The following is a 12780-nucleotide window of genomic DNA, read 5'->3' as shown; positions in this document are numbered from 1 at the left end:
GCTTAAACCACAAGAATTTATTTTCTCACAATTCTAAAGGCTGGAAGTCCAAGGTCAGGGTGTCAGCAGGGTTACTGGTTTCTCCTGGGACCTCTCTCCTTGACTTGCAGATGGCTGCCTTCTCTCTGTGTCCTCACATGGCCATTTCTCTGTGCATGCCATCCTTGGTGCCTCTTCCTCTTCTTGTACGGACACTCCTTTTATTAGCTTAGAGCACTACCCTTATGACCTCTTAACCTCTTTAGAGGCCCTATCTTCAGATACAGTCACATTGAGGGTTAGAGATTCAACGTATATAAAATTGGGGAAAACAGTTCAATCCATGAAAATGCCCATTACATAAAGATAATGTGCAGTGGAAAGACGTCAAAGAGAGTCAGAGGGCTTCCCTTCCCTGGTGGCGCAGTGATTGAGAGTCCGCCTGCCGATGCAGGGGACACGGGTTCGTGCCCCGGTCCGGGAAGATCCCACATGCCGCGGAGTGGCTGGGCTCGTGAGCCAAGGCCGCTGAGCCTGCGCGTCCGGAGCCTGTGCTCCGCAGCGGGAGAGGACACAACAGTGAGAGGCCCGCGTACCACAAAAAAAAAAAAAAAAAAAAAAGAAAAAAAAAAGAGTCAGAAACTATAATTATGGTAGTTAGCATAGATGCTGGAGCCAGAGGTTCAGATTCCCAGTCTGCGACTTCCTAATTGTGTGAACACTGGTCAAATTTAACTTCGGTGCTTCATTCACTATCTTTTGAAACAGAGACAGTAAAAGTACCAGCCTCCTGGATTATTGCAGATGAAATAAGAGGTGGCTGTTAGTGGTAGATGAATAATCTTAAGGATGATATTACTCGTTTTTCTACTCTGGATATAACATCATAGGAATGGTGAGAATAAAATGCAAGAGGAAAAATGGCAGAAAACACTTTGAGAAGTATTAACACACTAAATTTTCTTAATTATATTATTTCATTCTATATAATAGTAGTTGTGAAGAAAAGACCAGCACAGAGACAGACACTTGAGATTCCTACATTTGTTGCTTCATTCATTCTTCATTGAGCACCCATTACATGTTAGAAATTATTCTGGGCACTTTGGAGACAGCAGTGAACAAAACGGACAGAAACCGCTATTCTCCTGAAGTTTACATTGTAGAGTGGATATAGATCGCCTCCACATTTCACACCCACTTCAGAAGCTGCGGAAAATGAGACATGATATAGAAGGAAAATGCCAATCAATCGGCAACGTCATACAGCAAGCTATTTATCAAGTGGCCAGAGAATGCCCGTGAGCAGTATTAACCTTAGGGTTGGAAGGGTTCCCCAAGCGCCGCTGTGACCCCCGAGATGCTGGTTTGGGTTTTTCCTGACCCTAAGCCCTGGCTCCCGGGCCAACCTGTGCGCCCCGCCCTGCCCGGCAGCTGCGAGCCTCGCGCGGGCAGGAGCCGGGATCGCTGTACCCGTCAGGGCGGCGCGGTCTCGGCGGGTCCTGACGCCGGGGCCCGGGAGACGCGCGGCGAGGCGGCACCGGCGCGGGTTTTGAAGCCGCGCTGCGCACCCGGAGGCGGAGCGCCGTGGGCCTGCCCGGGACCCCGGCCCGCTGGTCCCAGGTCTCGGGAGGCGGTCGCCGATAGTAGCAGTGACTTTGGCTTTGGCCAGATGTCTCCTGACCCACGTCACCAGCTTGTAAGCCTCGCACCAAATCAGAGGGCGGCGCTTGCCGGGAGCCCCGGGCGTCACCCAGAGCTCCCTTAGATTAGAACTCGCCTCTCCTAGCTCCTCCCCTCAGTCCCATTTAAAGCTCCCACCGGCTTTCCCGAAAAATTAAGAGTGGGCTCAGTTTCTGCAGCGCCTTCTTCCAGGGCAAGATGGTAAGTGAGGAGCCGGCGTTAGCTAGTCCGCTGGCGAACCCGTGGGTCTCTGAGGTCTAGTAAGCTTTGCCTTTAGAATTTCTTCCACATTGGAAACAAGATTTCTTTGCTACCTGCCAATTAAAACAGGTCTTCCTTCCTGTTCCATCTCTCTTTTCTTCTCCCCTATCTCCTCCTGGCTTTCTCTCTCTCTCTCTTTCTGTGTCTCTCTCTCATCCTTTCGTCCTCTCTGTTATTTCTACTCTCTGTACTTTCTCCCAACTTTCCCTTTACACCTGTACTCACTTTTCATTCCACCTCTTTCTCTAGATTATGCACATATTTGCAAACACTTGAACTTGAGGCTAGGGGTATTTGGGGTTTGTTTTCTTCTCAGATGTCAATTGCATAATAGCTCAGCTTTGATTCCAATAATAACCTCAGGGAAAGAGCCTACAAACATGCTTTTAGAATAAAAGAAAATAGCACTTCATAAACTTTTGGCGGAATTTCTTTGGTCTGCACTGCCCACGCTGGACTTGCTTCAAGACTGGACTTTTACAAAACTTAACGTATTGGGAACGTTAACAAAGTGTGACTTAATTGACTTAACTTTCTTTTTTCCTCTTTTTATTTGTTTTCTCTCTGTTTATGTTATGCCTGAGAAAGTTCACAAGTCAACAAAAGACTTGTCGTGGTCAAAAAGAGTTTGTCCAAAGCTGGGCTCTGCTGAAATGAATGGCTTTTACCTGATTAAACATTGACAAATAATTAGGAATGGGCTGTTGTACAAATTAACCCAGGGAGTCTGCATACCTGCCCCTAACTGGACATTTGGAAAGACTGTGTGTTTGAGGTTTGAGGAAGCTGGGGCAGGAGGGTGTTCACTGGCTCAGAACACAGGAGAGAATACATGCCAGGAAGTTAGTAGTGGCAAGATAACTTTAGAAAGGCATTGAGATGTAGTGATGGAGAGACCTAGATAGAGCTTGCTGTCTCTGCTAACTAACCTGTTTCAGTAGACTCCAGTAGCATTTAAAACCAGAGGAAGAGAGGTAGGAGGAAGAGAGGAATGGAGCAAGTTTATAATTCAGAAACTAAAAACGAAAATAAGGAGGTTAGATTATGTGACGTGTTCTGTCCATTTCAGCCTTAGCATTCTAAGTTCTTTGTCATTTAAGGTTGTTAGAAATATAATTAAGATATTTGCTAGAAAGAGTCAAGTAGTTCTTATGTGTTTCACTCATTAAGTAGAATTCCTTTTACTTTGATCTTGGGTAGCCTGTTAGATGCCTCAGACCTGGCAACAGAGACTACTAGATATTTACAAGTTTGGTCCATCTAATACTAGCCTGTTCTTTGCTGAGAGGACCTAAGGAAAGTACTGGGTAAACCAAGGAGCTGATTCCTTTTTAGTAGTTATATTAGGACCACTCAAAATCAATCTGGGATCTATATTTAACACCTTTACTGTTTTTTATTCACTGCGTATATTTTCTGTTTCTTTCTCCCACTCTTTTCTCCCTCCAAATTCTCATCACCCCATCTCTTGGGACCTCCCACGTACTGAATTTTACAGAACACCGTTCTGCCTTGCCAAGACCAGTACTTTGTAGGAGGCCAGAGCTATAATTGCCCGTATTCCGGTACAACGTCAGAATCTAATGTTGACGTTTCCACGGAGACTTGGGTCTCTTTCTGGGCTGCTGGTCTCCTGGACAACAGAGAGGCCCAACAAGCACCACAGGCACAGGGTAAGTTCTGCTCTTCTGCTTTCCTGGTAGATCTGAAGCCCTTTTCCTGTACTCATAGTTGCAAGGCATTATGGGCTGGAACTCTGTAAAAGAAGGGATGATATGTGAAGTTTAAGAAAGCCCAAAGACTCCTGTATTTTGCAACCTAATAACTTGCTTTTTGTGTACTTGCCAAATAGTGAAAATGGGCTTCCTCCCGTTGCTCACTGGACAATATGTATTTCTCCCTATACTTTACAGTTCTTGGAGATTTCAAAGTCACTGAGAAAGTTTGGGTCTGGGTCAATGTTATATAAACAATACTATTGGGATGCTTTTGGAATTAAAATATCAGTTAGAGCATTTTTTTTTTTTTTTTTTGGTATTCAGGAAAATTTCCCTGGGTATGAGAGAGAAGCAAGGAGAAGTACTAACTTAATCTTTTATTTCATAAAGGAAATTCTATGAATAGTGTCTTATAAGTGGAAAGAAAATGATTCCTTTTTGCCTAAAGAAGACTTCAACTTTGGAGGGAAGTATAACTTTGATGGAAAATTACACATTAATTTTGCCCTGGGGCTAAGTAAACAGTGTTTATAACTATTAAAGGAATTTCTGATTAACACTCAAGTTTCTGGAAGAACTCTAAGGCATTTCAGAATTCAATATCTGGACTGTTGGTTCTACCACAGGAATTTGTTGAATTTGAGAAAAGACACAAAGAAAAAGCCCCCAAATATTGAAACACACTTATATGTGAGTAAGGAAGTTATTCAATTTTAGCTTTCTACCACAAGAAACAGAGAAAACAGAATGTCCAAGAATGTGAAACCAAAGAGTGTATAAAATTTTATTCCTGTCTCCTTGCCTATCATTCCACTTTAATCAGAAATATTTCAGTAATATTTTAGTTGAAGTAGAAGAGAGCAAGAGTCAGAACTATACTAGATGAGGAAAAGAAACTAAAAGTAAACCAAATTAGAATGTCCAAGCATAGTTCTTATTGGTAGTCATAATTTGCTGTCAAATATGAAAAAAACGACAAAATCTCTTTGAAAAAGCATAAAACACTTTATAGATGATGACATTTGAAATACATGAGTTTGGGTACAGTTTTTAGATTTTCACTGAGTTCTTCAGAAGAGCAAGTTCAAATTATTTTGAAGTAGAAAGTGCTATTCCATAGAATTCTGAATAAATACTCTCCCTCAAGCTTAACTGATAGGCAGATAGGCAGAGATTTTCATCTGGGGAAAAGTGGTAGCATCAAAAATAGGATTTGATTCTGGAGCCAAACACTATATTATTAAGCACTACAGCTTAGAAAATAAGATAAAAACTTGGAAAACATAGTGGAATTGCAATGTAGGCCTAGTTGAGGGTGGGACCAATAAACATTTGCATGAATTAATAAGGCAGGTAGGACAGTCTTTATAAATTTAGCCAGCATGAATATATATATTAGGAAGGAGCTTGACCTCTTGTCTCCTAAAAATTCACCTCTGCAGCCACGTTGGCATATAGTCTATAAATATTTGTCTTTCATAGCATGCTTGCCCCTCTGAAAACTTTAAATGTTATTTTCCCATGTGGAGGCAATGGCTAATTTTAGAAAGGTAATTGAACCTATTACCTTTCCGAAATCCTCCAGTGAGTTCTTTATTACACAGAAACTGCATGTGTGTTTTCTCAGTTACCCATTTGGTGTTTTCACATAGAATCATCCAGTGACTCGAATTTCCCTGTTCTTAATTCGTGTTCATGGGAAGAGGCTCAGCTTTCCTCTCAGCTCTACAGAAACAAGCAGGTATGTGTAGATAATCAGAACATGAGACCGGCCATGTTCCATGCAGTTCATTCTCAACATCGTAACTTTATGTCACATGGCTTCTTTTCCCTTGATCAATTCATTGACTTTCAGTTTAGAACCAAAATGGATATTTGTCCACAGAGAAGTCAAAGTTAGGTGATCACTGTGACAGAAAATAATAACAACAAAACCAACAACAGCCAAAACCCTCTAGGAAGACCTTCAATCAAGCCCTGAGCTTACCCATTTTAGCTGTATGACCTCTCAAATCCTCCTTTCTCTTATCTATGAAATGGAGATATTTGTGCTGCCTACCTCAGAGGGATGGTGGAAAGATCAAATGATAGAATGAGTGTGATAGTATTTTAAAACCATAAACAGCTCATCACTTGGACAAGGGATGATGATTGTAAAGGTTCTTGCAAAGACTGCTTCATTTTCCCTATTTTGTTTGTCCCTATTTATGAGAGAGTAATTTAATCTAGTGGACGTACAAACTGACCTGAGACTGAGGGAAGCCAGCCTACGTCTTTTTTTCTTTCTTCTTTTTTTAACATGCAAGGAAGAAGTTCAGCAAAACCTTTCTAAACACAGTTTTCTATATTTAAACAGTTGCACGCAGCTCATTTTCCTTCATACCTTCCAGATCCCCCTGTGGTTACAATTTTAAAAGTCATATAATCTCTTCAAACACTTTGCAATGAATAAAAAATTCAGAGCACAAACTGAAAAATCAAGTGGTAAGTGGGTGTAGACTGAACTTAGGCCTTTGAGGACGAGGGCTCCCTGAGATTGAGTTCATAAAACAAACAGAATAATAATCAAGTTTAAGTAGGTTAAGGATCAGTGGCATTATTATAAGGTTACAAAGTCAATATAGTGGAGCAGCCTTCACCATTGTCTGCTTTTTGCAGCTCCAAGATACTCTGGTGCAGAAGGAAGAAGAACTTGCTAGGTTACATGAAGAGAATAATCATCTCAGACGATACCTGAATTCTGCTTTAGTTAAATGTCTTGAGGAAAAAGCCAAGGTATGTGATGACCCCCTTTATAAGGACAGAGCAGTGATTTGAGAAAGACCATTTGGGTAAAACTCCTTGATTCAGTGTAAGAAGTGTATTAAGCAATGTGCCTTGAAATGCGTCAATAGGATGGGCAATTTTTTCTGAAGGAAGTATAGCACTTTCACAACAATGTTTATGTATCATTTCCCTGAAGTATCTAGATTGCAGATTTCAGCATATATTACAAAAGGAGTTGCTTAAGAATCAAAAACCAATCCAGGGGATTGCTGAGACAACAGAGGCTAGTCAAAAGCTAGAGTTGGATGGGACGTTGGAGCGGGAATCAGATCGAGAGACATGCGTTTCTTTTAATTATCTGTTTAACTTTTGGTCAGTCACTCTCCCACTTGGGGCCTCATTTACTTCTTTGTAAGTATATGGGCTAAAAGATCTTTTAAGAATCTTTCCATGTCTAAAATGTTATAAATATGGCTGGAACCCAGATCTCTTGACTGGCAATTAGACATAGCCAACTACATTATCTTTTCATGAACATTTCATTCTTACCCTTTTAAAATGAACTGTTTCTATAACTCAAGGATAGTTTGCCCATAGTCCCTATTTGTTGTTCTTCCTTTTTGGGGTTTTGTATTTTTTGTTACCTATCTGCCATTCTGTTACCAATATTGTTTTATCATCAATCTTTACCTTACTTCTAGACAAGCTACATTATTTATCGAAATCTTTCATATTTCTTACGACTCTTACCCAGATACAGCAGCTCAGAGAAGAAAAACCACTATATTTAGTTCCTTTAGAATTCAGTTAGCTTTGTTAAAAAAGGGAGCACAGCTCACAGGTATTAGCCTGGGGTCCTTTCTCCAGCCACCATTCTGTGAAAACACACAGTTATTAAATTAGTAAGTGATATTAATTAAGCAATTTTTCCTCTCTTGTTTTCAATTTTGCAAGATTTAGAATAATATAATACATACCACATGGGAGTGCTGTGAAAGTTAGGAAAATTAGAGGAAGAGTGTTATGTAGAATTGTAATCACTGGTTCTTTCTAGATTCAGGTGGCTTAGGCTTAAATCTAGGCTGCATGATCCTTAGCAAGTCACTAATGTGCCTGTGCCTCAGTTTCCTCATTAAACGAGGGTTTAATAGTATCTACATAAAATGAGATCATGCATATAACCAGTGTTCAATACATGATAGTTGCTATTATTGCCATAATAATAATTATTACTTTGCGGAACTGAAGTTTTAAAGACATCATTTCAACTTTTAAATAACTAGTAAAATTATATGAATTGGAATTTCTAGGTGGTAACTTGTCATCATAGATTTTGATTTAAAAGCAGAAGTTAATCCAATCAGTTTTGCTTTTGCATGTGAAAATATAAATTTAATCAAGTTTTCTAAGGAATTAAGGTCACCAGTAAATATTTGACAGTCGTAAAGAAAATGATGTTGATTATCTGACTGTGTACTTTCAAATATTACTTCCCCAGAAATTGCTGTCATCAGATGGGTTCTCCAAAGCATGTGGAAAATTCAGAAAGGGGAAGAGGAAACCCAAAGAGCAAAGATATTTTCCTCCTGAGATTCCCCATCATAAAAATGCCAAAAGAAACCTCTCTAGTGAATTTGCTAACTGTGAACAACCTGGGCCCCCTGTGGATCCCTGGGTTCTTCGAACACTGGGGTTGAAAGACCTCAACACCATTGACGACACCTCATCAGCTAACTACAGTGCCCTCTCGTCTCATCCCAGGCGGACCACAAGCACATTTCCCCAGTTTCTGGATGATGCAGTTGATTATCCCAGTGCCTCCGGGGAAGATCTGCCAACTGACTATGGAGGTGACAGAACAACCCCCTCACACAGCACTGCCAGCCACAGGGAAGATTTTCACTTCCTTTCTCAACTTTCAAATCCCCCAGGAAGACTACAATCTCTTCCTTACTATACTTCTGATGTGTCACCCAATAAGACAGAGATGGCCTTTTCCACATCCCTGAGCCCTCACTGTAATGTGAAAACTCACTCCTTCCACCAGGGACAAGCTTTTGTTCGTAGAGATGAAGAAGGAGGCTGGAAGTTTACCTGGGTCCCTAAGCAGTCTTAGTGATCCCCTCTTCTATCACAAAGGACTGCCATGAACTCTGTTTACAAGACCTGTCTTGCACTTGAACCTGACTATGTGGAAAATGCAAGCTATTGCCCAGACTGTCTCCTGCCACTTTAAATGTCACTCTCAATTACCCACTTAAATCTGCAGGGAATGGCTTCCAGGAATCTATAATGAAACATGCCTGCTCTTCTTTCACCTAAATTTGACTTGTTTACACACCCACACCTGCTGTTGACTTCCTTCCTTGGCCCTATACTTGAAAAGGTATTTTCCAATTGCCTGAATATTCCTTTGAGACCTACATGTGCCGTTCCAATTATACCAAGTCTAAAAGCTTTTCTTCTTTCATCAGACAGTTTCAATGTTCACAGCCTTCACCTTTCCACTTTTATTTCTCTCCTGTTCCTCTTCATTTCTAAAAACTGCCTTTGAAATGAGCATTATAATTGCTCCACATAGCTGTTATTGGGTGTTCAAATAACTGGGGGTGGGGTAGAAACAAGAATCTTTGCCCATTGCCATTCCTAAAAACATAATGTAGGTGTGAGTAATGTTATGTATAGTGCAGTTCATTAACTTGAGTGTCCCATGATGGAGCTGACAAAAAAATCTCTTCAACACCTGGAAATCTACTGATAAGCAACAATACTGATAAATTAAAAAAGAATGAAAATTACTTCAAGATGCCTGCATGGTGTATCAGCTTCTATGGGCACCTGGCATTGTGTCTGCAACCAACATCACTCAAACAAGAAGACGTTTGAGGAACTTGTGGTAACAGAATAAGTCACCATCCTAAACTAATTAGATGCTGATACACTTCTATTCCTGAAAGTATAGTCTAGCTTAGCTCTGACACTGTCTTACTTATCCATTCAGTCATTCATGTGTTCATTTGTTCATTCATTAACACACCCAAAATATTTGTAGAACACCGACTGTGTACCAGGCATTGTGCTATGAGGTGATAATAAAATGTGAACAAGTTAGATGCTGTGGCCACCGTCCTGAGACTTAGACCCACTCATCTGCTGTGACCTTGAGAAAGCTACTTCCTTGGTATGAAAATTCCATTTTCCCAACTGTAGAATACAGAAGTCAAAGTAGATAATCACTGACATTCTATTAATTGAGGCTGGGTCCCATCAGCTTTACTCCAACACTGCCATCCCAGGGCATTGTTCTCTGCTTTTGATTGGCATTGCAGATATGTTGGGTGAACATTTTTGTATACAATTTTTTAAAAATGTGAGCCATTTGTAGTTAACACTAGAAATCATTGCTCTGGTCACAGTATCCTTGTTCTGGTATGAGCCCATTTTTGGGTTAATTCAGTCTATGTGAGAATATGCATCTAAGAAATAGAGACATTATTTTCTAAATAAGGGTGCACAGATTTAATGGAAATATTGACATCAAAGGTCTCTCTTTCTAGATTAAAAAACATGCATTCTTCATGTTCATGTTAGTTCTCCTTCTTTCCAATTCCCCAAGCTTCCTATCCTTCCCAGAATAAGTTAGGTATCAAAGATGTGCACCTATGATTTTTGGGGGACCAAACTTCAGTTGATGATAAGACCCACCATGTTGTATGTCTTTCCCATTTTTCTTTATTCCACCCTTCAGTAAGTCATCCGTACAACCAATGCCTGAGAGCATGAGTATTCTATTTGGAATTCTTTGTGACTAAGACATGTCTTTTGTTTTGTTGTTGTTTGGTTTTTGCTTTATTTTGGTGATGTGGACAAATGATCTATTTTATAAAGTTTTGCTACCACCCAGTTTTCTTTATAATTCATGAAGGGGAATCAAATATATTAATTATTTTCATGACTTGGGAAGAAATAGAACACATTCTATATTCTAAAAACCAAAATAAAAAAGTGCCTTTTACATTCTAATATCTGCTCCCTTGTATGGTGAAATTTATCTCTTTTTAATTACAAATATAAGAATTAGAATTGACTGTGCTTTAATAGTAGGAATCAAGAAAGCAATATAAATATGTTGAAAGTCTAAATGATCAAGCTGTAAAACAAAATTGATTAGTCAACAAATTATTTTGCATTGTTTTATGTGCTTCATCATGTGTTAGGTACTATGAGAAAGCATCCAGGCTTAGCACATTTGGTACATACAACAAAGCCACATAAAATGTAATAGCTTTTAAGTGAAACTTGGTCTCAGCCCAGTTTAAAGAAATTACAGCACATTTGTGGTAAATGATAACTCGCTCTGGCTTATGAGGGAGAAAGTTACCACATATTCTTACGATCATATCTCTAGGCATTTGATATTCATTGGAATCATGTATACAAACTTATTTTACTGATTTAGAAATTTCTCTCACCTGAGTATATGTTCTAACTTTATGGTTTTACCATGCCCATCCAGTAAACTAGAGTTAATATTTTACTAATATAAAGTGAGAAATAAAAATTAAATAGCACTTTTGTGATTGCAATGAATATTTTTATATTGTGCATAACATTTTCGAATAATGGATTTTCTTCTCCTAGGTTTTAACCATAATCTTTTGATGTGCACCTCTTTTGTATGGTATATGTAGCCAGACTAATATTTTCAGCATTTAGGGTTCAATGGTTCTTTCCTTTATCCAGGATACATTAATGAGGCTTTCAGATGTTAACTGGCCTGAAAGATCAAGTGCTTTGTGTATACAGCATTTTCTTACCTAATCTCCCATAAATATTAGAATCCAGTATCAGCTTTTAAAATTTGATCACATTTCCAATGTCCTCTTATCATCTGAAAATAAATCATACTTGTATCTCACTAGCATCTGGAAAATAAGGGCAATTGGAAAACCTTACTTATGCAGGTGACATTTAATGAATGGGATTGTTTAATACTGCAGTGATGCTAAACTATAATTTTGAAAATTTTGAAGAAAAGAAACTATGTGAATCAATGAAAAGAATTACTCTGTTTGATCTATTTCAAGAAAACAGAAACATTTTTTTTAAAGTGTGACAAATCAACAACTGACCTACTAAGTATAGAGTTAATAAACCTATGATGATTTTTTGATAAATTTACCTCTTGTCTGTAAAGTCAAGATATGTAATTTACATTTGTTTCAGTTTACCAAAAGATTCACATAAGGTTAATATTAAATGCATTTAAAAATGTTTAATAAATCAAAATAATAAAAATTAAATTTTAAATAATTTTATTTGGTTTACAAGCTACAAATATATTGTATACTTCTTAACATATTTGTCATATTTTTAGCTACATTTTTTGTTACATGAACATAACCAGACATCCAGTTATGATTCTTAATATTGGATACTCTATAAATGTAAGATATAACTTAACACTTAATATTTTAAATGATTTTGATCTGTTTATGATTTAAAATATTTCTAATTATATGTAAATGTCAATTTTGTAATGAATTTATATCTAATAAATAAATAAATGACAAAAAATTTAATCCTACTTTTTTGGCCTTATTTTAGAAAATATTTCAGTGAATGAACAACAGACAAAAACAAGTTTTGGGTATTTATTTCTGCCATAAATTTTGTCATAGAAAAATATATGTATTTTCACTTCCAAATAGTGGTATGATTAATAATTGAGGCACTCATTCAACAAATATAGTCTGTGCCAGGCTCTGCAGAAGATATAAAGATGAAATATGGGTTCAAACTAGCATAGCTATAAATGAGAGAAAATAAACATGCTTAATCAAAGCAGGGAATAATTAGCATTCATAATTTAAAAGTTTGTGCTTCAGATATGGCTGGATCTAGGTGCTCAAGCAGTACTGTCAGGAATCTGGTTTGGGATCTCAAGGAAAACTGATGATTAGGAATGAATTCTGGAATGGTGTTAAGATAGTCTCACCACACAAAAGTATGGCAGAAACCAGGATGAGATAAGCAATGTGAGCCTAAAGAGCAGCAAGCTGTATCCCATAAGATATTGTCTAGTTTTGTAACATTCTCCTTATCTTTCACATTGTAACCCCCTCCTCCCCTGAAATGAATAAAATCTCAGTTAAATGGTCCAGATTGGTCTGTCATACCATGGTAGATTATGAAAATATTTGGGTGTCTGCACATACAATTTGTGAGCACATTTTCCCTGAGGTCACTATAGAAGCCATATATCTATCCCTAAGGGGAAGATTAATATCAAGAGAAATAATTTGAGACTTGCATATCAGGCCAATAACCCACTGTTACACAGGTTACCAGTAATGGATAATCTGGATTTTAC

The 12780-nt window shown here is 38.3% G+C and overlaps 1 protein-coding gene across 1 annotated transcript; it reads left to right on the top strand.

Moving 5' to 3' along the window:
* Window positions 1-1824: 1824 nt before the first annotated feature.
* Window positions 1825-10393, top strand: GMNC (geminin coiled-coil domain containing). The gene is made up of 5 exons (XM_067035341.1): window positions 1825-1863; window positions 3422-3596; window positions 5294-5382; window positions 6300-6416; window positions 7906-10393. The coding sequence occupies exons 1-5, from the start codon at window positions 1861-1863 to the stop codon at window positions 8521-8523; spliced, it is 1002 nt and encodes a 333-aa protein (XP_066891442.1). The 5' UTR covers window positions 1825-1860; the 3' UTR covers window positions 8524-10393.
* The last annotated feature ends 2387 nt before the right edge of the window (window positions 10394-12780 follow it).

This window comes from Kogia breviceps, chromosome 5 (assembly GCF_026419965.1).
Source record: "Kogia breviceps isolate mKogBre1 chromosome 5, mKogBre1 haplotype 1, whole genome shotgun sequence".
Taxonomy (NCBI): Eukaryota; Metazoa; Chordata; class Mammalia; order Artiodactyla; family Physeteridae; genus Kogia; species Kogia breviceps.
Note: the sequence above shows the minus strand (reverse complement) of the source record. Positions and strands in the feature narration are given on the sequence as shown.

Coding starts and splice junctions, on each gene's coding strand:
- GMNC (XM_067035341.1), top strand. Junction 5,383..6,299: donor AGCTCTACAGAAACAAGCAG/GTATGTGTAGAT, acceptor TGCTTTTTGCAG/CTCCAAGATACTCTGGTGCA. Junction 6,417..7,905: donor GTCTTGAGGAAAAAGCCAAG/GTATGTGATGAC, acceptor TTACTTCCCCAG/AAATTGCTGTCATCAGATGG.